This window comes from Staurois parvus, unplaced genomic scaffold (genome assembly GCF_062004578.1).
Source record: "Staurois parvus isolate SC_StPar_1 unplaced genomic scaffold, SC_StPar_1.0 ptg000058l, whole genome shotgun sequence".
In the NCBI taxonomy this organism is placed as follows: Eukaryota; Metazoa; Chordata; class Amphibia; order Anura; family Ranidae; genus Staurois; species Staurois parvus.
The window spans coordinates 361433-384213 of NW_028317854.1; the positions used below are offsets into that span (position 1 = coordinate 361433).

At 42.2% G+C, this 22781-nt stretch overlaps 1 protein-coding gene and 1 non-coding gene across 2 annotated transcripts in view; both read right to left on the reverse strand.

The window, feature by feature from the left end:
- Window positions 1-2032: 2032 nt before the first annotated feature.
- LOC149469837 (small nucleolar RNA U3) lies at window positions 2033-2245 on the reverse strand. The gene has a single exon (XR_016311495.1). It is a non-coding gene; the product is annotated as a small nucleolar RNA U3 (small nucleolar RNA).
- Window positions 2246-12034: 9789 nt separating this feature from the next.
- LOC149469838 (multidrug and toxin extrusion protein 2-like) overlaps window positions 12035-22781 on the reverse strand; it is a 47408-nt gene continuing 36661 nt past the window's right edge. The window contains exons 12-17 of the mRNA XM_089668519.1: window positions 20005-20080; window positions 19586-19655; window positions 17101-17233; window positions 15636-15730; window positions 12823-12868; window positions 12035-12282 (exon numbers count right to left, since the gene is read on the reverse strand). Of these exons, the coding sequence (XP_089524645.1) occupies window positions 12074-12282; window positions 12823-12868; window positions 15636-15730; window positions 17101-17233; window positions 19586-19655; window positions 20005-20080 (629 nt within the window). The 3' untranslated portion in view covers window positions 12035-12073. The remainder of the gene's footprint in view (window positions 12283-12822; window positions 12869-15635; window positions 15731-17100; window positions 17234-19585; window positions 19656-20004; window positions 20081-22781) is intronic.

The following is a 22781-nucleotide window of genomic DNA, read 5'->3' on the forward strand; positions in this document are numbered from 1 at the left end:
GGATGTAAATTTCATTTGGGTGCAGCGTTGTATGACCGCGCAATTGGAGGGCAAGTGGTTAAGAGATAGTAGGAGGACTTGAAGTAGGAAGTTTGTGTGATTAATACAGATGAACACCTGTTAACCACTTGCCCTCCAGAGGATTTACCCCTCTTCCTGACCAGGCCATTTTTTTTTACTGGATATATTTAACCACTTCCCATCCGACCACTGTATATAAACGGCTGGACGGGCAGTGCAGGAGAGGGTTGCTGTTCAAAAAGAGCGCCCACCATTTTGGATTGTGCGCGTTTCCTGGGAGTGCGTGGCACCGCAATCCGATGCCCGCTGTGTCCTCTGGACACAGTGGAACACCGTTTACTGTACGGGACCTCTGTGTGAGGTCCCGATCATGTGATCACTGATTGGCCAAGCAGTGATCACATGAATAGGTGTAAGCAAGATGTCACTTCTGACATCATTGATTACTATGTGTGAAATCTGTGAATAATGAGATCACATGGTACAAGTCTATTCACAACAGCCTTGTACCATGTGATAAGCTGTGAGCAATCACAGCTCACACAGTATTTCTCAATGGCTGCAAGAATGCAGCCAGAGAGGAGAAATTATTGCTTTTACAGCCTTTATGGGTGTAAAAGCAATCAGTGTAAAAAAAAATCTTCATCACCCCCCCCCTTCCTTTCCCCCTAAGTAGTACAAAGTACTGCTAGGGTGACAGAATGTAAAAAAAAACAAAAAAACACAATAATATGTAAAAATAAAATAAAAATGTAAAAAAAATGTTTAGAAAAATTTTAATTTTTGGTTATAAACTAATTTGGGTTGTTTTTACTAAAAAGATAACTGAATAAATTATGGTCAAGATGAATGAAGAAAGATTATTTATTTGCAAAATTATTTAAGAAAAACACTTTTTTCAAAATTTTTGGACTTTTTCATTTATATAGCAAAAAAAATAAAACTCCCAGTGGTGAATAAATACCACCAAAATAAAGTTTCATCTGTCTAAAAAAAATGCTAAAAAATTCAGATGGGTACAGTGTTGCATGACCGTGCAATTGTTATTCAAGTTTGAAAGCAATGAAAGCTGAAAATTGGCCTGGACAGGAAGGGGGTGAAAGTGTTCAGGCTTGAAGTGGTTAATAGGAAAAAGTAAAACATTTTTTTTTTTTAAATTGTTGGTCTTTTTTTGTTTATAGCACAAAAAAATAAAAACCGCAGAGGAGATCAAATGCCACCGAAAGAAAGCTAAATTTCTGTGGGGGTAGGGGAATGTAAATTTAATTTATGTACATCGTTGCATGACCGTGCAATTGTAAAAAGTAACGCAGTGCAATATCACAAATAGTCCCTGGTCAGGGAGAAGCGTAAATCCTCTGTAGAGTAAGGCTACGTTCACATATGTGTGGGTGGTGCCGCTGCGGATCTGCATGAAAATTCTGCTGCACCACCCACACAGAGAAATGTGGACCTGCGGGTGGGTGCCATTAGTTCTGCCTGTACTGGAAAACGCAACCGTACTGGGAACCGAGGTTCCTGTGCATGCTGTGTTTACAGAAGTGCAGGAACTTCTCAGCGTGTCCCGGGAGTTCATTCAAATGAATGTGCTCTTGAGCCCACGCAAAACGCGGTCTGCGCGGCCGCATATATGTAACCCTAGGTTCACATCTGTGTGGGTGGTGCCACTGGGCATCTACACGGAAATCCGTGCAGCTGCACAGAGAAAGCGGACCCGTGGGCGGGTGCTATTAGTTCTAATGGCACGCTGCCCGCAATGGAAAAACGCAACTGTACTGGGAACTAAGGTTCCCATATGGGATGCAGGTACTTCCTCCCTGCGTGTCACAGGCACGTGCACACACTCTAATGAATGACGCTTTCGTGCTCATTCATAGATAACCAGGAATTACAGATTAATTTCTATTATGCAGTTATATATAATAAGCATACTCATTATTTCAAGTATACAAAACTGATATTGATGATTTTGCAACAATGCCCAGCTTTCATTTACCGAAGATAAAAGCCAATCACTCAGCACGTGGTCGCTCCCTCCTACATCTCCGAAGAGAAGAGGAACGGTCATCAACAGTTAGTGGCACTACACAAAGCAACGCCTCTAACTCACTTCGCACTCAGAAACAACCACCTTAGCTCCTCATCGTGATTGGTGAGTTTGTACACTTTAGAGCACATTCCAACAGTCAAGAACTATAGAAATGATCCCTGAAAGTATAGTCTTAACCTGTCTCTGCTTCAGCGACACTCCCAGACATTGCATGATCCTTTACCAGCTTAGGGAGAGTGAGAATATACTTATTATTTTCCTTTAAAAAAATATTATTCAAATTAAATAATCATAACATGTGTGTTCCAATATGATCAAAGGTGAAAATAATATCATTTTAAATAAATAAGTGTATCACTTTACTACAAACGATCCTCATTTGCATGTCTGAAACCAGCAAGCCAATCACACAATCGTGTGCTCACTGTTGCCACCTAGCGTCTGAATTACAGAATTAAAGAGTCCTAAACTCTACACTGGAAGAGAAGTTTCTTTCAACAGCATGGAGGAATGAGATAAAACGTGGCTATAAGGGGTCATGTACACTGCAGCTGCTAAACTGATGTTCAGGAGCTGTTAAGCATTTTTTTCAGCAGCCCCTAAACCAGGGGCGGACTGACCATTTGGAAACTCGGGCACTGCCCGAGGACCCAGGGTCAGTAGGGGGCCCCATGAGATGCCCCTGGTACCTTTTTCATAGGCTTTTTTGAGTTTGGGCAAGGACACAGGGGCCCCATGATCCCCTATTGCCCAGGGGCCCCATGAGTTGTCAGTCTGCCCCTGCCCTGAACTCTTCCTTTATGTTTTCCTATGTGTCCATGTACACATAGTCGTTTACAGTAGTTTACAGGCAGTTCAGTTTACAGTAGTTTTCTTGAAAGCACCAAAATTGCGTTCAGGAGTAGATTTTCAAATGCTTGTAAACGCAGTTAACTGCGTTTACAAGCGTTTGCATTTAGATGCGTTTTTTGACAGGTCCATATCCTGACAGGTCCAGAGCCTTTTTTCTTCATCCAAAATGCATGCAAAGTGTTTTCCATGTATTCAAATGAACCTAGTACACCAGCGCAGTCAGTTCCAGGTTTCGCTAGAAGGAAAAAATGGTAGAACGTGCTGCATTATGCTCATGATGGGATCCGTAGTGAATACAACCAGAAAAGACAGGTCATGTCTACACATACTCCTAGATTGTAAGCTCTAAGCAGGGCCCTTTGTTTCTTCTTGTACAAAATTGTTTTGTAACTGTAATGTCTACCTTCATTTTGTAAAGCGCCAGGCAAACTGTTGGCGCTATATAAATCCGGTATAATAATACTGCTCTCTCTGCTTCTGCTCTCTCTATTTCTCTCAAAATGTCTGAAATAGTTAATTGTTTACTATTTTCAGTGCATTCTGTGCATTTGGGAAGGTCTCCTGAGGTTATCTTTTAAAAACGCTCCTAAACGCAAACACACATAAACGCGGTATGCAAACGCAGCTAAACATGTTTTTTAACCTATGTTTTCTAGCAGTCAGTTTCCAGTGGTCAGAAGAGTATTCCAAACGCCCTCTGTACATGAGCCCTAAGCCTGTCCAGGTGAACACAAGAGCAGCATGGCTCTCACGAATGATGCAGATTTAAAGGCTAAGTTCACCTTTATACAAAAAATAATAAATGCACATTTTTTTGCAGGTAAAAAAAATGAGCATTTATTATGTTTTGTTACAGGAGCCTGGGGCTAGGGATCAGCAGATTGCTGGTACCATGCAGGACTCCTGCAGACCTGTCTTTTTTTTTTTTCTATTTAAGTCCTGCAGTGTAGTGATACACACTTGAAAACTTAACACCCAGTGCATAAAAAAAATGCACTTACAAAAGTCAAAACTCAAAAAAGTGCACAGGGTGTACACACGGTCCTCCTCCGAAGAGCAAGAACCATTATAATAAACACAAATACTCCTGCTCTTGGGGGGTGAACTCAATATGGTTATGGATCCACTCTGGAGATCCTGGATGGTGCACGTCATGCTGCCTCAAAGGACTGGGGGAGTCCAAACACTGGACACAGAGTGGCTCTGAGGAAGAGGCAAGTCCTTGAAACGAGTTAACCTGTTGGAGGTCCAGTATTCCTATGGGGAAAGCCCTGCCATGTGGACTGGACAGTGCCGTTCTTTATGATGAGTTTTTATACATTTGTCCTTTGTAAGTATATTACCTATTATTTTTATCAATAAATGTTATTTAAGGTAATGCACTAGACCAGTGCGCCCTCTGTTTGTTTTCTTTGTAGAAAGCACCCTTACCCTGATCCCCCAGGGAGCACTGAAGTACTCACTGGACCACCCAGGCCAAAAGCAGGCAGACCCCTTTCTTCAGGAGGCCTGCCGAAACAGGTCAATGCCAAGTACTAGGTAGCAGTGCCGGGACAAAGTCATCCAGTGCCCAGGGCAAAGATAGCAAACTGCGTCTCCGCAAATCAAATTATTGTGGCCATGGCATCCTTACACCCCCAGCTGCTGCCTCTGCAGCCTAAAGGAGAGCAATAGGGGTGATACAAAAACGAATCTCTGCAGCATGTTTTTATGCCCCCCCCATTACAAGTGTAAACAAGCCAGAGTCTGCACGGGTGCATTGGGCAAGGTCACCATTGCGTCTCTTGACCCTACACCAGTGGTCTAAAATGGGGTGTGGTAAAAATATTATTATTATTATTACTACGAGTTTATATAGCGCCAAAGGGTTTGCTCAGCGCTGTACAATAGGGGGGACAATACATGGCACAGTACAACAACAACAAACAACGTACGAGGGTTTAGAGGGCCCTACTCTTACGAGCTTACAATCTAGGATGTCTCAGCTATGGGGTTTTACTGCCCCCCAAACCACAAATGTAAATGAGGCCTTACTGTCCTGAGCCCTTTATAGGGCTGCTTTCACACTGCGGTTTACCCCCACTGCAAATGCAGAGCAGTGCACCTGCAGGTTGGCTGTGCTTTGCCCTAAATTTCTATTATATGTTGCAGGTGTGGTGCACTTTATGAAAGTTCACCAAAACTCACATTCAGTTTGAGGTGGAGAGCCACTTAGGAGGACTCCGAAGGCCACAGGTTGGGCACCCCCTGATCTAAGGTCTCTAGTTCACATTCATACATACACATACTAGGGCCAATTTAGAGAGATTCTAATTAACCAACCAGCATGTCTTTGGAGTGTGGGAGGAAACTGGAGTACCTGGAGGAAACCCATGCAGGGAGAACATGCAAACTCCAGGCAGGTAGTGCTGTGGCTGGGATTTGACCCTAGTGCTGCCAAGCAGAAGTGCCAAGTACGTAGCCACTGTGCTGCCCATTGTGTCTCTGTAAGATGGACAACAGTTATAACATAGTATGAGGCAGAAGGAAGCTCAGACAAGGAGGACCTATGTTCCAGTCTCCCTGCAGCTGAGTACTAGCGTGTTATAGCTGTGACCATCCAGGGGAGTTCAGAACCCTCTAGCAGTGAATATTCCCTTCCAAGGAGGAAAGGAGAGGCACCAAGAACTAAATTCCAATGTTGTAATGTAGGAACGAACATATGAGTAAATCTCAAAGGTAATATCTTCACTCTGGGCAAGTTTACACCATGAATCACACAGAACCGCACTGTGCAATTCATATGCTATCCAGGCGCAGTGCAATTTCAGCCCATTTATTTGAGTGGGTTGAAATCACGCTCGACCACACCAAAAGTGCTGCATGTACTACTTTAGAAAAACACACAGCAACCGGATTGCACAGTACTACTGTACCATGTGAGCCAGTGCAGGCAAATGCAATCAGGGCAGCACAGTGGATAAATGGTTAGCACTTCTGCCTGGCAGTACTCAGGTCATTGGTTTGAATCCCAACCATGGCACCACCTGCCTGGAGTTTGCATGTTCTCCCTATGCTTGGGTGGGTTTCCTCCAGGTACTCCGGTTTCCTCCTACACTCCAAAGATATGCTGGTAGGTTAATTGAATCCTGTCTAAATTTGCTGAATGTAAGTTAGGGACTTTAGATTACATGCCCCTTGAGGGTTAGGGACTGATCTGAATGTACAATATATATGAAATGCGCTTTGTAAATTGATGGTGCTATATAAGTACCTGAAATAAATAAATTGGGGTGCCATTACATGAACACTGACACCTGCTGCAGATGCATTTTGTGCATGGCTTCCCACACCACATTCTGGAGTAGATAGGTCCTCTGCACAACAGTGATGTATTTACCAGAGATTCAGCCTGACTAGTCTTACTCAATAACTGGGCATTCGGAGATTGGTTCACACCAGAGGCTGTGTCAGGGCTCTCAATCACAATAGGAGCAACAGCTAAACACATTATACCAAGGTTGGGAAAGCAACAGAATGCAGAGCCCAGTGCTCAAAAGACACAATCCAGGCAGGCCAGTCCAGCGGTGCCTGGGTATGGCCTCCAAAGTTGTTGATGAGGACCTAAGGGTCTAGTAGGGATTTGGGGGGACCCCACGCCGCTTTTATTTTCTTCTTAATTTTGGCATGGGTTTCCCCCTTAAAATCCATACCAGGCCCAAAGGGCCAGATAGGGATTGGGAGGGGACCCCCACACATTTTTTTTATTATTATTGGCATTCTTTTTTTTACATTATTTTACATTCATGCATCCAAGTCGCACCCATCCAAAGTTGTATAAAAGTGGCATCAAAGTCAATACTTTGGCAAAAAAAAGTAGGCTCACCCTGGGGCGGACTGACAACTCATGGGGCCCCGGGCAATAGGGCATCATAGGGCCCCTGTGTCCCTGCCCAAACTCAAAAAAGCCTATGAAAAAGGTACCAGGGGCATCTCATGGGGCCCCCTACTGACCCCGGGCCCTTGGGCAGTGACGAGTTTCCAAATGGTCAGTCCGCCCCTGGGCTCACCTGAACTAGTGTTTCTATTGGAAGATTTCCCCAATATTCCTGCTCTGGGAACAACCCAAAATGTAAGGGAGTTTTAAGTTAGGCATATGCTGACTGAAGTTGTTACAACTGATTATACTTATTCAAACACCCTCAGCTTGTAGCAGTTAATAGACAGTGCACTTAAACACAAGGAAGTTACACTAATTATTATTATTATACAGGATTTATAAAGTGCCAACAGTTTGCTCAGCGCTTTACAATATAACGGGAGACAATACAGCAACAATACAGTTCAATACAAGAGTTATAGGAGCTCCTTGGAGTTTACAATCTAGAACATGAAGAACGTAATAGGTATATAAATGTTGTGGTTCTCAAGTGGTTTATCGGGGTTATGGCTAAGGAAATCATCCATAATCCAGGTACTTTTTTTTTCAGTGGACAGCCGGCTTTCACATGGAAGTGGTCCTAGCAGCTCTTGAGCTGCTGAATTGCTTTCTATAGCAGTGGGAGGGGACACCCCCCTCCTGCAGCTCACTGGTGTTTCTCAGGCTTACCGTTAACCGGGAACCAGTCCGAGAATGATCTGATAGAGCGGCCTCCTCAAGATGGTGGCGATGAAAGACTCTATGACTTTTGATTGCCTCTATCATGATGGAGATCCAAGCGATGGTCGTCAACGGAAGTAAACACATTTAAGTTTTTTTAAAGCATAAAATCCCCCCAATTTTATTTTTTTTATGCTTTAAAGGTAAAGAAGAGGTTTGGGGTCTTTTAGGGGACCTGTCATGCATATTCCTATTACAAGAGATGTTTACATTCCTTGTAATAGGGTTAAAAGTGATAACAAAAATTAAAGGGACAGTGTAAAAATAAAAAAAAAATAAGAGCAAAAATGTTGTAAAGCGCCCCCCGCATCCTACCATGCTCATGTGCAGAAGCAAATTAATACATAAATTGCGCACGCATAAGTAAATGGTGTTCGTAGCACACATGTGAGGTATCGTTGCAATCATTAGAGCAAGAGAAATAATTCTAGTGTTATACCTCCTCTGTAACTTTAACCACTTCCTGTCCGGACACTTTTACCCCCTTCCTGTCCAGGGCAATTTTCAGCTTTCAGCGCTATCACACTTTGAATGACAATTGCGCGGTCATGCAATACTGTACCCATATGAATTTTTTACCATTTTTTTGAGACAGATAAAGCTTTATTTTGGTGGTATTTATTCACCGCTGGGATTTTTATTTTTTTTACTATGTAAATGAAAAAGTCCAAAAATTTTGAAAAAAAGTGTTTTTTTTTATAAAATTTTGCAAATAAATAATATTTCATCCTAAATCTTGGCCAAAATTTATTCCGTTATTTTTTTAGTAAAAAAAAAAATCCAAATTAGTTTATAACCAAACATTATAATTTTTAAACATTTTTTTTTACATTTTTATTTTATTTTTTTTTATATTATTTTTTATTTTTATTTTTTATTTTTACATACTGTCACCCTAGCAGTACAGTGTCACCATGGTGACACTGTACTACTTGTGGGGGGTGATGAAGATTTTTTTTTTTTTTTTACACTGATTGCTTTTACACCCATATAGGATGTAAAAGCAATCATTTCTCTTTCTCTCTGTCTGCATTCTTGCAGTCATTGAGAAATACTGAGTGAGCTGTGATTGGTCACAGCTTGTCACATGGTACAAGGCTGTTGTGAATAGCCTTGTACCATGTGACCTCTGTGATCATTCACAGATTTCACACGTAGTAAGCAATGATGTCACAAGTGACATCTTGCTCACTACTTTGCATGTGATCACTGATTCGCCAATCAGTGATCACATGACCGGGACCTCGTACAGAGGTCCTGTCCGACGATCGGTGTTTCACTGTGTCCGGAGGACACAGCGGACACCGGATCGCGGTGGTGCGCGCTCCTAGGGAGCGCGCACAGCTAGAAAAGGCGGGTGCCGTTTAGGAACGGCAACCCGACCTTGGACTGCCACCGCCCTGCCGTTTATAAACAGCAGGCGGACGGCAAGAGGTTAAACAGGTAACCTGTAAAAAAATTTAAAGCATCGCCTATGGACATTTTTAAATACTGTAGTTTGCCACTATCCACAAGCGTGCGCAATTTTAAAGCAAGACATGTTAGGTAGCTATTTTCTCACCGTACCATCCACTTTCAGATTTTACAAAAAATTGGGGTATATATTGTTTTGTATATTTTTAATTCACTAATTAAAAAAATAGTGTTTGAAAAACTGCTGCGCAAGTACCATGAGACATAAAAAATTGCAACAATCGCCATTTTGTTCTCTAGGGTCTTTGCTAAAAAAAAAATATAATATTTGGGGGTTATAAGTAATTTTTTAGCAAAAAATACAGATTTAAACTTGTAAACATCATAGAAAATGCTTGGTCTTCTGCAGTTTTGTAAAAAGAAAAAAAAAATTCAAGCATTTTACAATTAGTGTAAAACCTGAATCTTGAGTCTTGATATCAATCTCCTCTAATCCTGCCACAGTAGGACTCAGACAGAGAAAGGGAATTCCGCCGCTAGGAGTCAACTAGGTTGCAGTGCCCATGTGATGATGACAGGACACAAGAGTTGATAGATGACATCATTAGTATAGAGATGCTACTCCTTCATTGTTCTATTAGCAGGCTGATAGTTTGTTCTTGACCAAGCTTTGCCGTTTCTGTAGTGGAGTTTGATTAATAGTGCATGCTGTCTGGAATGGGTATAAGTATCACAGAACCAGTTAAAAACAAACAAAAAAATCTTTGGATTGGAAAATTCAGTTCATATATAAGTATTTCAAGAGTGTATTTGGCTCTCTTGCCTGATATCTGACTTTTTCCCAGGTAAAGGAAAACTTTATCATTGTTTAGTCAGAGTAGATTTTCAGTTTGTTCTACCAGAAAGCAGAATTCTGTCTGAATCTCTAATCTCAAGTAAGCCTACCAGTCTACTGGTGGTAGGATGACCTGCTGCCATGGATATCTATTCAATATATTCAATTATTTAAGTATCTATTTAAGTATTTAGAGTATCTACCCCAGAAAGCAGTCCTCAGCACAATCCAATACAGTTAAGAGCTGCAACTGGAATGTAAGGGATTTCTGGACAAATACTAGAAGTTTTAACATGAGAACCTCTAAATGCCTATGTAGCCAGGTGCTTGGCTAGAGACAAAGAGTGATTTCAAATACTGTGCAGCAGTGCTCTCTGTACTTCCAATGGACTTCAGCTGAATGGGCTACCAGTAACCTGCCTCCATCCACCAGGGGGAGTTGACAAGCAGAAGGAGTTTAAGAGACTTGATGGTTGGCAGCACTGAATCAAGGGAGATGAAGTCTGGGAAACTTTATTATGGCAATTAATGGATTATTGGACTACAATTCCTAATGCGAGATGGGTATAAACTAAGCTGTATTTTTATAGCCCGAATACCAAGGGATTTCCTCTTTGCTGCAAGAAGACTGAGATGTGCACATTCCTGCTTCTGTGTACACACCAACCTTCCATAAGCCTGGCCATGTGCTGAGGTCCGTAGTTGCTCCAGAAGTCAGCTGGCATCTGAACAGCAGGAACCCTGTGGCTGTATCATTGGGACTGGTGAGAGGATACTGCTGCCATTAACTTACTGCTGCTAAAAGAGACTGAGCACATAGGGAATGGCCATCTAATTAGCATCATTATTTACTACATGCAGACTGGGAGTGTACTCATGTGTACCACCGTAAACACTGAGCCCCAACACTAGCCGGCTGAAGAACTAGGGCTAAAGACTGTCCACACAGATAGCTCCTTCGCAAGAACTTTGCCCATTTTCCATAGTAAGAGGTACTGTAGCTCTTTACAGAGTCTTGAATTTCATTGTTGCCATTCATATAAAGCGCACTCTAAAGTGGATATAGCCTACTGTTTACAGAAAAGTTGATTATGATATCATTGCTTTTAGTCCTCATGCACACTGGACGTTTTTACAGCTGCTGTTTTTGGCTTTTGGCCAGAGAAGTTTTTTAGCTGTGAAAATGCTCTAATGCTGTAAAATGCGGCAAACTGGCATTTTTAGGCTTTTTTTGAGCAAAAGGTTTAATTTTTTTGTGTAACAAAAAGGCAAACACAGAAAAAAGCTGAAAAATGCAGCTAAACACTAATGCAAAAATGTTAAAAGACACTGAAAAACCCGCATTTACACAGCTAACACTATCAGCATTATTAAAACGCCCAGTGTGCATGGAGCCTTACTGTTTTCTATTGTTATTACTTATTGCTGATTCTGGGGTTACCAGGTTTACTCTAATATGATTGCATAGAACTCTATTCTATGATGCTGTAGCTACTGAACTGTCTAGTGAACTGTTTTGTCCTAATCTTTTACATACTCATTTATGTGCATACGATGTGTTATCAAAAAGTTTTTAGACTAGTTTTGTAACACGCCAACAGATGGCAGCACAAGGCTACATTCCCAGTCATGGGGAGCACCGACCTTCATAAGTCAGTGTGCCCAAAGACATCGTTCTGTGTACATTGGGTGCTGTGCAACTGGTGCTATTATGACCAGGTGCATTCCCACGTCAGCTATTTCATCATGGACAGCAAGTTAGAACAAACAGCAAACGTGAAATTCTGCATGAAACCCATACACCCAGGTTTTGTCACCAATAATGATCTTTAACATGAAGGATGGGTCATCCACAGCTGATGGAGTTCTTGACAGACTGGGACACAGTGTTCTTTGTGCTCCTGGGTCAGAAGCCTAGGGATGAACTTGGCAGCAACATGGCACATGCTTAAATCACATGTGAGGATTGCCTGGACTGTTACATATGACACACTGACAATGACAGCAATGTTGTGGATTGTTCTCCGAAGATAATCATGCACAAGTTGCCGAATGGTTTTGACATTTTCAGGGGTTGAGCTCATTGATACTGAACCACAGTTATGTGCAGGGTATCTACATGTGTGCTCCCAGTAGCAGTGCAGTATCCATTTTCTAAACCTAGTGGGGTTGAGGATGTTCTCAGAGTCAAGGCAGAACAGGCAACCCAAGCATCTCCTGTAGGTGTAGCACTAAACCAGTTATTTATTTATGTTTTACACATTCAGTTAACAGATAGCCAGACTTTAATTATAATTCCAGTTAAAAGTGTGGCGATGGCCAGAGCTAGAGTGAGTCCACGCAGAACAATCACATCCCTCATTTGTACTGGGTCTTTGGAAGCATATTGTTCTTGTAAGGGCAGCTGTTTTGTTTCAGTCTGTTGAATGGAGACCTCTGATAATACGATTATTTCTGATGTGTTCTTTGCTGCTGTAAACATGAAAGACCACAGTTATTATGTGTTAGAATTGATTTAGGAAGAATAGTTTCTTGTTATATGAGAATGCTGTTTTAGACTTCCAAACAGCAATCTTTTGGATTTGGTCTTCCAATAATTATCCAGTGTTTGGGGTAAAACAACTCCCATGGGGTGACACAAGTTAGTGAATGTCAAATATCTTCCATGGCCACAGACAAAAAATTCAAATGATGATTTTAGACTTCAGTTATCCCAATAATTTGCTGGACTTTTCATATTCAGCCATAACTGTGGCTGTGACAAAATATATAATGGTAATTTTTCATAAAAAAAAAAAAGATTTTAGACCATATTTGTCAATATCTGGCCTGTGCATTACCTTTCCTGTCTGGTCATTATTTGCTCAGATACTAAGCAATATACAGATTTAAATTAGAGCTCTAATTTATTAATTTTATGTGTTTAAATTGACACATACTTCCAAAACTTGCTAACAGCATTTTAAAAAGACATCAGAATTGTTATTTCATTTCTGTAATACAGAAACATACCTGAAGGAATTCTCTCATTACATGGCATTCCTGCTCGTCCTTGAGCCTAAAAAACAAAACGTACAGAGTTTAATTAGATATATTAATTGCTAAATACATTAACATGTTTATATTGCCAAAACGTTTTAATTTAGTTTCAGATAGAGTAAGGACCCTCTTTATTTGTCCTGGTGACCACTGTTACTAATGTAAATGCAGCATTTACAGTCATCAGAACACTGGGTGAGGGGAAGTGACATCCATTCTGGTAACAGATGAACAGTTCTCCTTCACTCCTGTTAAAGTGACAACTGTAACATGTCAGCTTTACCCTCACTTTTAGTTCTAGTGACATTGGTCAGTGACAGTGGTCAGAAAGTATGGGTGTATCTCCCCAGTGGAAAAAAACACAGCAATAAAATCTGGAAGATGTTCTAACCCCCCTCCAGTCTACCCAAAACTAATAAAAACATTTTGTTTGAGTCACCACTTTAAAGCTGACTTCCAGGAATTCAGACACTTTGATAAATGTGCTGGCATACTATGAGTTAAGTCCATAGAGATGCATACCATCCCATCTGACAGTTTTATGGAGCGCCAGAAGGATAGCTATCCACTATAGTTCTGGAGCTCTGACTCCTGACCTGGTCTCAGCTCCTTCAGCTGTAGGGTTGCATGCAACTACTGTACCAGCTCCTTCCCTTTGCTGCCTATTTACAGAAGTCTTTGTATTATGTGAATTCAGGGGCGGACTTACCATTCAGCCATTGCCCGAGGGCCCGGGGTCAGTAGGGAGCCCAGTGAAAGGCTTACTGGGTACAATTCACTAAGCGGTATCTTACCACATCTGAGTATGCAGTAGGATACTACATAGCATTTAAAAAAAAAATGTTTGAATTCACCAAAACATGTTATTAAAATACGGCATGAGTTATTTTATCAAGTCATGCAGTATTTTAGTAGTGAAAAATATGCGTTAATGTTTCAGCTGTCAGCAGGGTTCCCCACTGACAGCTGAATGTAAAAGAAAGAATTGCCAGCAATTTAAAAAATGGTGTGGTGTCCCCCCTCCATCCATACCAAGCCCTTTGGGTCTGGTATAGATTTTGAGGGGAACCCCCACACCAAAATTAAAAAAAAAAAATGGCGTGGGAGTCCCCCCCAAAATCCATACCAGACCCTTATCTGAGCATGGTCAGGAAAGGGGGGGGATGAGCGAGCGCCCCCCCCCCTCCTGAACCATACCATGTCACAACATGGGGGATGTGCTTTGGGGGGCTCCCTCCCCAAAGCACCTTGTCCCCATGATGATGGGGACAAGGGCTTCTTCTCCACAACCCTGGCAGGTGGGTGTGGGGGTCTGCGGGTGGGGGGCTTATTGGAATCTGGAAGCTTCCTTTAGCAAAGGGTTCCCCAGATCCCGCCCCTTCCATGTTAATGAGTATGGGGTACATGGTACCGCTACCCATTCACAAAAAAAAGTGTAGTATGAAAAAAGACAGGAGACAATGCCCGCCGCCGCTACCCAAAGAAAAAAAAAAGGCTTCGTTCCCGATGCTGGCTCCCGGCCATCTGACTGTTCTGCTGGCTTGACAGTTCTTAGATATGTAAGGGGCAGTGACATCACTTGTTCACTTGTATGGCCCCGCCTCCTTGTGACATCATTGACCCAGCATGCCCCAGTTGATGACACCACAAGGGGCCGGGGCTCACACATGATGTCCCCTGGAGGCACCGCCCCTTACATATTTAAGAACGGTCAAGTCAGCGGAACAGTCAGACAGCCAGGAGCCAGCGTCAGGAGCGGAGCCTTTTTTTAATCTTTTTTCAGGTAGCAGCAAGGCGGCAGTGGGCATCGTGATTGCCGTTGGATCTACTTCGGGGGACAATCTTTTATTTATCTTCTTTTAATAAAGAACTTGTCAAAAACCGTCTCCTGTCTTTTTTCACACTACACCTTTTTTTTTAAATGGGTAGCGGCACCATGTACCCCATATTAATTCACATGGGGGGGTGGGATCTGGGGGCCTCCTTGCTAAAGGGGGATTCCAAATTCCGATAAGACCCCTGCCTGAAGACCCCCACAACCACAGGCCAGGGTTGTGGGGAAGAGGCCCTTATCCCCATCAACATGGGGACAAGGGGCTTTGGGAGGAACCCCCCAAAACACCCCCCATGTCAAGGGCATGTGACCTGGTATGGTACCGGCGGGGGGAGGCCTCACTTGTCAACCCCCTTTCCTGACCTGCCAGGCTGCATGCTTGGATAAGGGTCTCATATGGATCTTGTGGGGACCCCACACCATTTTGTTTTATTTTGGCGTGGGGGTTCCCCTCAAAACCCATACCAGACACAAAGGGCTTGGTATATATGGAAAAGGGATCCCACAACGTTGTTTTAATATTTTAAAAATAATTTTTAATGCCCCTTCTATGCAGCAGAGCTGCAATATGTAGGTGGAGTGTTGTGTGGGTGTGGCATGAGTGTAGGTGGAGACACAGGGGGCCCCAATATCTCTTATTGCCTGGGGGCCCCATGAGTTGCCAGTCCACCCCTGTGTGAATTAATTCACAAAATACAAAAGCTTCTATGAATGGACTGCAGATGGGTGGGGTGGGTAGGGATGCTGTGTGTGAGAAGACAACATCTCTCATCTCAGAGCTACAGAGTGTAGTGACAGCTATCCTCCAGGAAGTGCCATTAAACTGTCAGATGTAAAGTAAAGAGAATTAACGCATAGCGTGCCTGCACATTTATGAACCTGTCTGCATTCCGGGAGTCCAGCAATTCCCAATTATGATATTATAGAGACATCTACAATCATGGACACTTACTTCAAGGGAAACATCCTTCCAGCTTACTTTTACAAGATAGATAATGAAGAAAACAGATAGAAACACTCCACAGAGAATCATTCCAATCCAAAGACCTTTAAAGAGTAAAATGTAGCAGTAAAAATTCAATGGAAGTACAGGAGACAGTATCAAAAATCCTTCAGCCACAGAAAAGGGCAGATAAAGCCATTTTCACACTGGTGCACTGTGGTCCCATTGACTTCTATTAGACTATGCCTTTTTTTTTTTTAATTGCAAAAAAAAAAAAAAAAAAGATTGGATAAGTAGGGTTGACTATGTACATAGGATGGAGGAACTCTACCATCAGGAAGAAGATAGAACGGTGAGATTCAGAGAAAGGTAGGAGAAATTGGATAAGTTCAAAGAGGAATTTAAAGAAAGATAGGGAGGAGATAAGAATGGAAGAAAGAGAAGGGTGCCTTGACAGTGAAGAGTAAAGAAGTGGAGCAAGGAGATAAGAGGGAAAATATCAGGGAACAGAGGGGGGCAGGGGGTAGGAGTGGGTGGGCAGGGTTTTTTTTTCTCTTTTCTCTAGAGGTATAAGGGTATTGTGTACTGATGAATATTTTGGCATTTTTTTTAACAATGTAATGTGATTTAGTGAAAATTAATAAAATATTTATTAAAATAAAAAAAGACCATGCCTTTTAAGGAAAACACATCAAAGTCCTGAATTCTGCATCTTTGATGCCCTTTCAGAAAATGTATAGCCTAACAAAGGTGAATGAGTGTGCACCTAAAACCACGTGTAAAATACACATATAATCAAGCTGCACCAAAAAGACAGTGCATTCATGTGTTGGCACAATGGGAATGTCAAGGGAATTCCAAAGGCAAAGCAGAGAATTAGTAGCTGCAGCATATATGTGCAGACACCTCTGGGTGCTTTAATTTATAGCAAATATAACAGTGAGCCCAGGCCAATAAATGATTACATATGGGCTAAATGCAGTTAGCCTAGGTAACATCTGATCAATATAACATTTAACCCGGGTTCACACCGAATGCGATTTCAAAGTGGAGTAATTTGGTCCCATTTAAATCACAACTTCAAAGTAGCGCTGATATATACACAGGTGCAATTTCAGTACCATTTACCTTATAGTCTATGGAAGTTAAATTGCACTGAAGTGATGAAAAAGTAATGCAAATCGCATAGAAATACATTAGATGCAACTTCAGGTATGATTTGTAAATCGCATATGACACCTGAAGCCGCAGCGATGAAAACCAGAGCTTACTGAATTTTTTAAACAGCTGCAGCCCCTGCCTATAGAGGGCTATGTTAGATCTGTACATTGAGCAGTAGCTACAAAGCTGTCAAAGTTGATCACTTTTTGTTAAAATGATACTGAAATAGGACACCAAATGTAAAATGGGGGTTTTCAAATATCACAGAATGAAACAATTGCTTTCATAACATGTTAAAAATCCATAAATATACCTTTTATGCCCACCTTGGCTGCAAACATGAGAGCAGCACCCACTGGCAATCCAAATACATAATAGCCAATGGCAAATATGACTGCTCCAATCTTCTGTCTTCCTATTCCTCTAAGTACTCCGCTACATACACACTTTAGGCAGAAAACATTTAATTTAGTGTTAATTTGTATTATAACTATTAAACCTCCAAAAGTATCATAGCTCTTCATTTCTAGACAAATTACTTTCAGTTTGATGTATCCAAATGGTGAAAAACTCACATTTCCAGTAAAGAGATGTGAGCCTGATTGTAGCTATTTTTTTTGTTCTAAAGGTTAAGTTCCCACCACCTGAAAATCATTTTATGATTCATTTCAAAAGTTGGCCACCCAACATGATCTCTGTGCGTGCCAACCAGTCTTGCTAATGGAAAATATTTTCCCTTATTAAAAGAGAAGTGTGTGAATATAAAAAAATAAAAAAACAAATAATCATACTCACCTAGATGGCTGCAGCATCGATCAAATGCTGCAGCTGTACCCCGCCGGTTCTACACTGAGAACTGAGCAATCAAACACCTCCAATTGCTCAGTTCTTGGGTCCGCTGTGAGCACAGGGCAGTGACTGTTAATCACCAGCTCTCTGCTCTGCCCTTCCAGTGCTCACTAGAGCAACGTCATGTAGAGGGGGTAGAAACGACAGGCTCAGGCTCTCAGCAGTGCGGTGACAGGCTGAGCTAGCTGCTGGTCAGGAATCCTGGTAGATCTCGACATTATTGTCGGGATCCCTGCAGAGCCTGTACTGGCTCTGATATCAGCTGTTAGCAGATTTTAGCACGCTGTTGGCAGAATCTGGGTCACTGGAGTGCACAACTAAGTGTACTCTTGTGACCCACAAAAGAATTGTGGCCAAAAGAACTTTGGTCATACTTCTTCTTTAAGGGTATGTAAAGCCCAGCAATAAGCTTTTCTTATTTGCTTCTCTTCTAAACATACCATTAAAACAATTTTCTTATATCTGTTTGATAAATGCAAAAAAAAATTTTGATCCTGCCAGAAACATAGTGAATTTGTAAGTTTCTGTGTCCTCTGCAACATATTTGCAGCTTTGCATACACTACAGAACATCTCCACCTTATGTTGTGGATGAGGAGAGGAGGAGGTGTTCTGTCTTCTTAGCACACTTCCTGTCTTAGGTTGATATTGTTTTTCCGCCACAGGTACAGTGCAGTGAGCATTCTTAATCTAGGACAGAAGGTATATTATTTGCAGGATTACCAGGTGAAAATAAAGGGAAACAAATTCTGCCCCCCCCCCCAAACTAATACAGTCTCCACATCTACAAACTGGTAAGCAGAGCAATATATTACATTTTTGTTCTTCAGTTTAGATACAGTCAATATATTGATGAATACTGTATATCAACCCTATCCAGTATCTCAGTCAATACTTTGTCATCTTGTGACAGTTGAAAAGGCAGAACCTGGTTGGTTACTATAAGGGAGTCTAGACACAAAAAAGAAGGATATAGTCTTTTTGTGCCAGGGAATTTAGTTTGCCCATAAAAGAGAAACTATCGATTTTTTTCATAATATTTTGTAACATACACTTACTGAAAACAAACTATAGTTTCCCAATGAAGAGAATGCTGCAACTTAATCTATCTGCATCTCCAAAAAATTAATCAACACAGTGGATGGAAATCCAAAAATAATTTTAAAGACTGAGCATTGAATAAAACTGAGAACAATACAGTATATACAACCAGTACAGTACATGCTGATGCTGTTTTAAATGCCAAGAGTGGAAACATCAAATTCTGGTATGATTTACATGTATTTCTCTTTATGCACTAGTTGTTAAAGCAACTTATTTGAACCTGGCTCCTCCCCATCTTCCATAATTAGATTTAGAAGCTATATTTTTTAGTATATCTGATACTTTTAAAACCTCTAGCCTACATCAAAATGAGGTTGTATTTCTTCTAGCCTAGAACCTAGGTGAAAATGAGGTTGCACTACCAGGGCACTTGGATGGCACTTGTGTGTCAGTGGATTCTGGACAGGGCTTCAGGACCTGTTGGAGACCTATGCCACATCTGTGCACATGTGAGGAGTTGCACACATGTGCACAAGGCGAACACAGTTATGCGGTCCTTGATATCAGGGTGTCTGTGGATGTGCGAGACTCTCCATGTGTGTTCACATGCCACAGGTTTCTTCTGGATCCCAATGGCTGGGGACATCTGCACAAGAACCAGATTTTGAAAGATGCGGCACTGCGGAAGTGGGGGAGGGGGTCACATGATGGGGGAATGAAATTACTCTTTAATTAATAAAATTAAACTACTTGCAATATTTTTGGAGCATCCTCATATTACAGCATTTATTTTATAGAGGTTTTGAATTATTACACATGAATATATATATATATATATATATATATATATATGTGTGTGTGTGTGTGTGTGTGTGTTATTTCAGTTTAAAATGCCTATGTACTCACAGCAATGATTTCAAACATGTGGAACACAATGTATACAGGTATGACTTCAGAAACAAGCGTGGCTATCTCTCTGGAAGAAAATGATAAAAAGGGTAAGTAGTTTGGTATTTATTACTGTAGACCCTTATGAAGACAATTAAATATGAACAAGAGATTGAAACAAGAAACAAAAGCCCCATATAAAATAATGTGCATCAGTAAAACCAGAATATTAAGGTGGTTGTAAAGGCTCCAGTTGTTTTACCTTCATGCAATCGATGGGCTCATATAAACATGAATTATCCCTATGAATCCCCAAAGACCATATATAGATAGATAGATAGATAGATATACATTTTATTCTATTTATTCATTTATATTTACCTGAAATATTTTTTTAAAGGAATACAACTTTGATTAGTGTAAATTATCTAACATACCCATCATTAGTAAATATGTATGAGAACTCATTCTTCAAGGCCGCAAGCAGTATTGCATCCAAAATCATGAAAAAAGCTGGGAAACATAAAATACCATCTATTACTGAGCATGTGAAAGCACAAAAATGCTATGTCCTAATGACTTCATGTACTATATTTAATGTATTTTTACATAAAGTACAAACTATATATTTTAAAGTGGAACTTTACTCATAACAACTTAATAAAAAATAATGTTCTTTAGCAAGGAACATATATGCCCCATTAATAATTATGCTATCAAAATTAGTGTGTGCTGTAAATTGCCTCCAGCATTGTACCGGTGTCTTCATGCTGGAGGCTGCCATTTCACTGAAGCCAAGCACGCCTGAACTACAGTAAATCTTTAGGATGTCAGCAGATCGGCCTCTATATTTTCAGTACAATGCTGAAAAATAGAGAGCAACTGAGCATGTGAAGAGCAGGATGAGATAGTGTATTATTGGATTTTAAACAGTATAGGAAAATTAAATATAGGCACTTTCAACAAATATTTATAAATGCAAATGAAAGAAAAAATACTCTAATAAATATTTGCAAGGGGAGAATAGATTACGTACGTTGCTTTATACATGTAAATGGAATCAATTTTAAGACACACTAAAAGAGTACCACCATCTAATATACATTTGAGAAAGAGCCATGGATGCTTAGGAAGTGTAAAATTATAATTAGTAATATGACAGAGAAAATTTTAGGAATACAAGACTTAGTCTGGCCATAGACGTATTGCAGTGACTGGACAAATTTTCCCCCATGTGTGAAGACCCCCGCTTGATCAACTTCTGTTGAACAGGAATGTTGGAAAACTTTTCTCGATCAGTGGCTGTCCCTCCATCCACCTGCTGCCTGGAGTTTTTTCCCAAGTGAGTACTGGTGTCCTCTGCAGTCAGGGCTCCCCCACCACCAACAACTTCTCCTCATTGAAGGCAGGAAGGAAGGGAGGGGTGGAAGGAAGGAAGGGAGGGGTGGAAGGAAAGAAGGGTAGATGGAAGGAAGGGAGGGGTAGGTGCAAGGAAGGAAGGAGTGGATGGAAGGAAGGAAGGGAGGGGTGGATGGAAGGAAGGAAGGGGTGGATGGAAGGAAGGGGTGGATGGAAGGAAGGAAGGAAGGGTGAGTGGAAGGAAGGAAGGGGTGGATGGAAGGAAGGGAGGGGTGGGTGGAAGGAAGGAAGAAAGGTAGGAAGGAAGGAAGGGGTGAATGGAATGGAAGGGAGGGGTAGGTCGAAGGAAGGAAGGGGTTGATGGAAGGAATGAGTGGGTGGAAGGAAGGAAGGAAGCAAGGGAGGGGTGGGTGGAAGGAAGGGTGCGTAGAAGATAGGGAGGGGTGCATGGAAGGAAGGGTGGGTGGAAGGAAGGGAGGAAGGAAGGGAGGGGTGGGCGGAAGGAAGGAGTGGGTGGTGAGTGGAAGGAAGGAATGAAGGAAGGGAGGGGTGGGTGGAAGGAAGGAAGGGAGGGGTGGGTGGAAAGAAGGAAGGGGTGGGTGGAAGGAAGGAAGGGTGAGTGGAAGGAAGGAAAGAAGGGGTGGGTGGAAGGAAGGATTGGAGGGGTGGGTGGAAGGAAGGGAGGGAGGGGTGGAAGGAAGGGTGGGTGGAAAGAAAGGAGGGGTGGGTGCTCGGAAGAAAGGAAGGGAGGTGTGGGTGGAAGGAAGGAAGGGAGGGGTGGAAGGAAGGGGTGGGTGGGTGGGTGGGTGGAAGGGAGGGAGGAGTGAGTGGAAGGAAGGGAGGATTGGGTGGGTGGAAGGAAGGAAGGAACAAAGGAAGGGAGGGAGGCGTGGGTGGAAGGAAGGGAGGGGTGGGTGGAAGGAAGGAAGGAAGGAAGGAAGGAAGGGAGGGGTGGCTGGAAGGAAGGGAGGAAGGTAGGGGTGGGTGTAAAGATGGGAGGAAGGGAGGGGTGGGTGGAAAGATGGGAGGAAGGGAGGGGTGGGTGGAAGGAAGGGAGGAAGGAAGGGAGGGGTGGGCGGAAGGAAGGAAGGGAGAGGTGAGTGGAAAGAAGGTTAGGTCAGACTCACTTTGACTCATTCAGAAGCATCAGAGCTGTGACTCAATTTTCCGCCCACACCTCCTCTGAAGCTGCACGTACTGGACTGTGGACGGGCACAGGGGGAGGCAGAGCAGATCCAGCCTCTCTCCCCTCTTCTCCTTTTGGTGCGGCAGATAGAAGGAGGGGCTGGGCAATGAGAAGAACACAGCAGTGCTGGGGGGAGGGGCAAAAAGAAAACGGAGCAATCAGGTATGTTCTGTGCAGCGGTCTGGGCGGTGACAAGCAGCGATCTCCTGTATGGTTTTCAATGAAGCAGCTGGAAGCTGGTTCTCCTACTCTTCCTGCTGCGGCTTCCAGCTGCTTCATTGAAAGTCATACAGGAGATCGCTGTTTGTCACCACCCCCACCGACACCCCTCTGTTTTACTCATATATGTTTTTTTCCTGTTTTTATGCCCCAATTGTGAGTTACATATTATAACCACAGTGTGCTGCAACAATAGGATCATTCACACCTCCATAACAATGGCCACCGTTCTATTCTCCTGCGACATCCACTCTCTCTGTGTCTTCTTATTAACACGAGTGGTGCCGCATAACTATCTGACTAATTCTGATCTCCGGGAAAATGGCCACCGGTATCACGTGACCGGCAGACCTCTGATAAAATGGCGGATTGATTTTGCGCCTTGTGAGCTACTTAAATGGAGCCTGAACATGATGTTAGCAATGGGTATACCCCTGAAGACGTGTATGT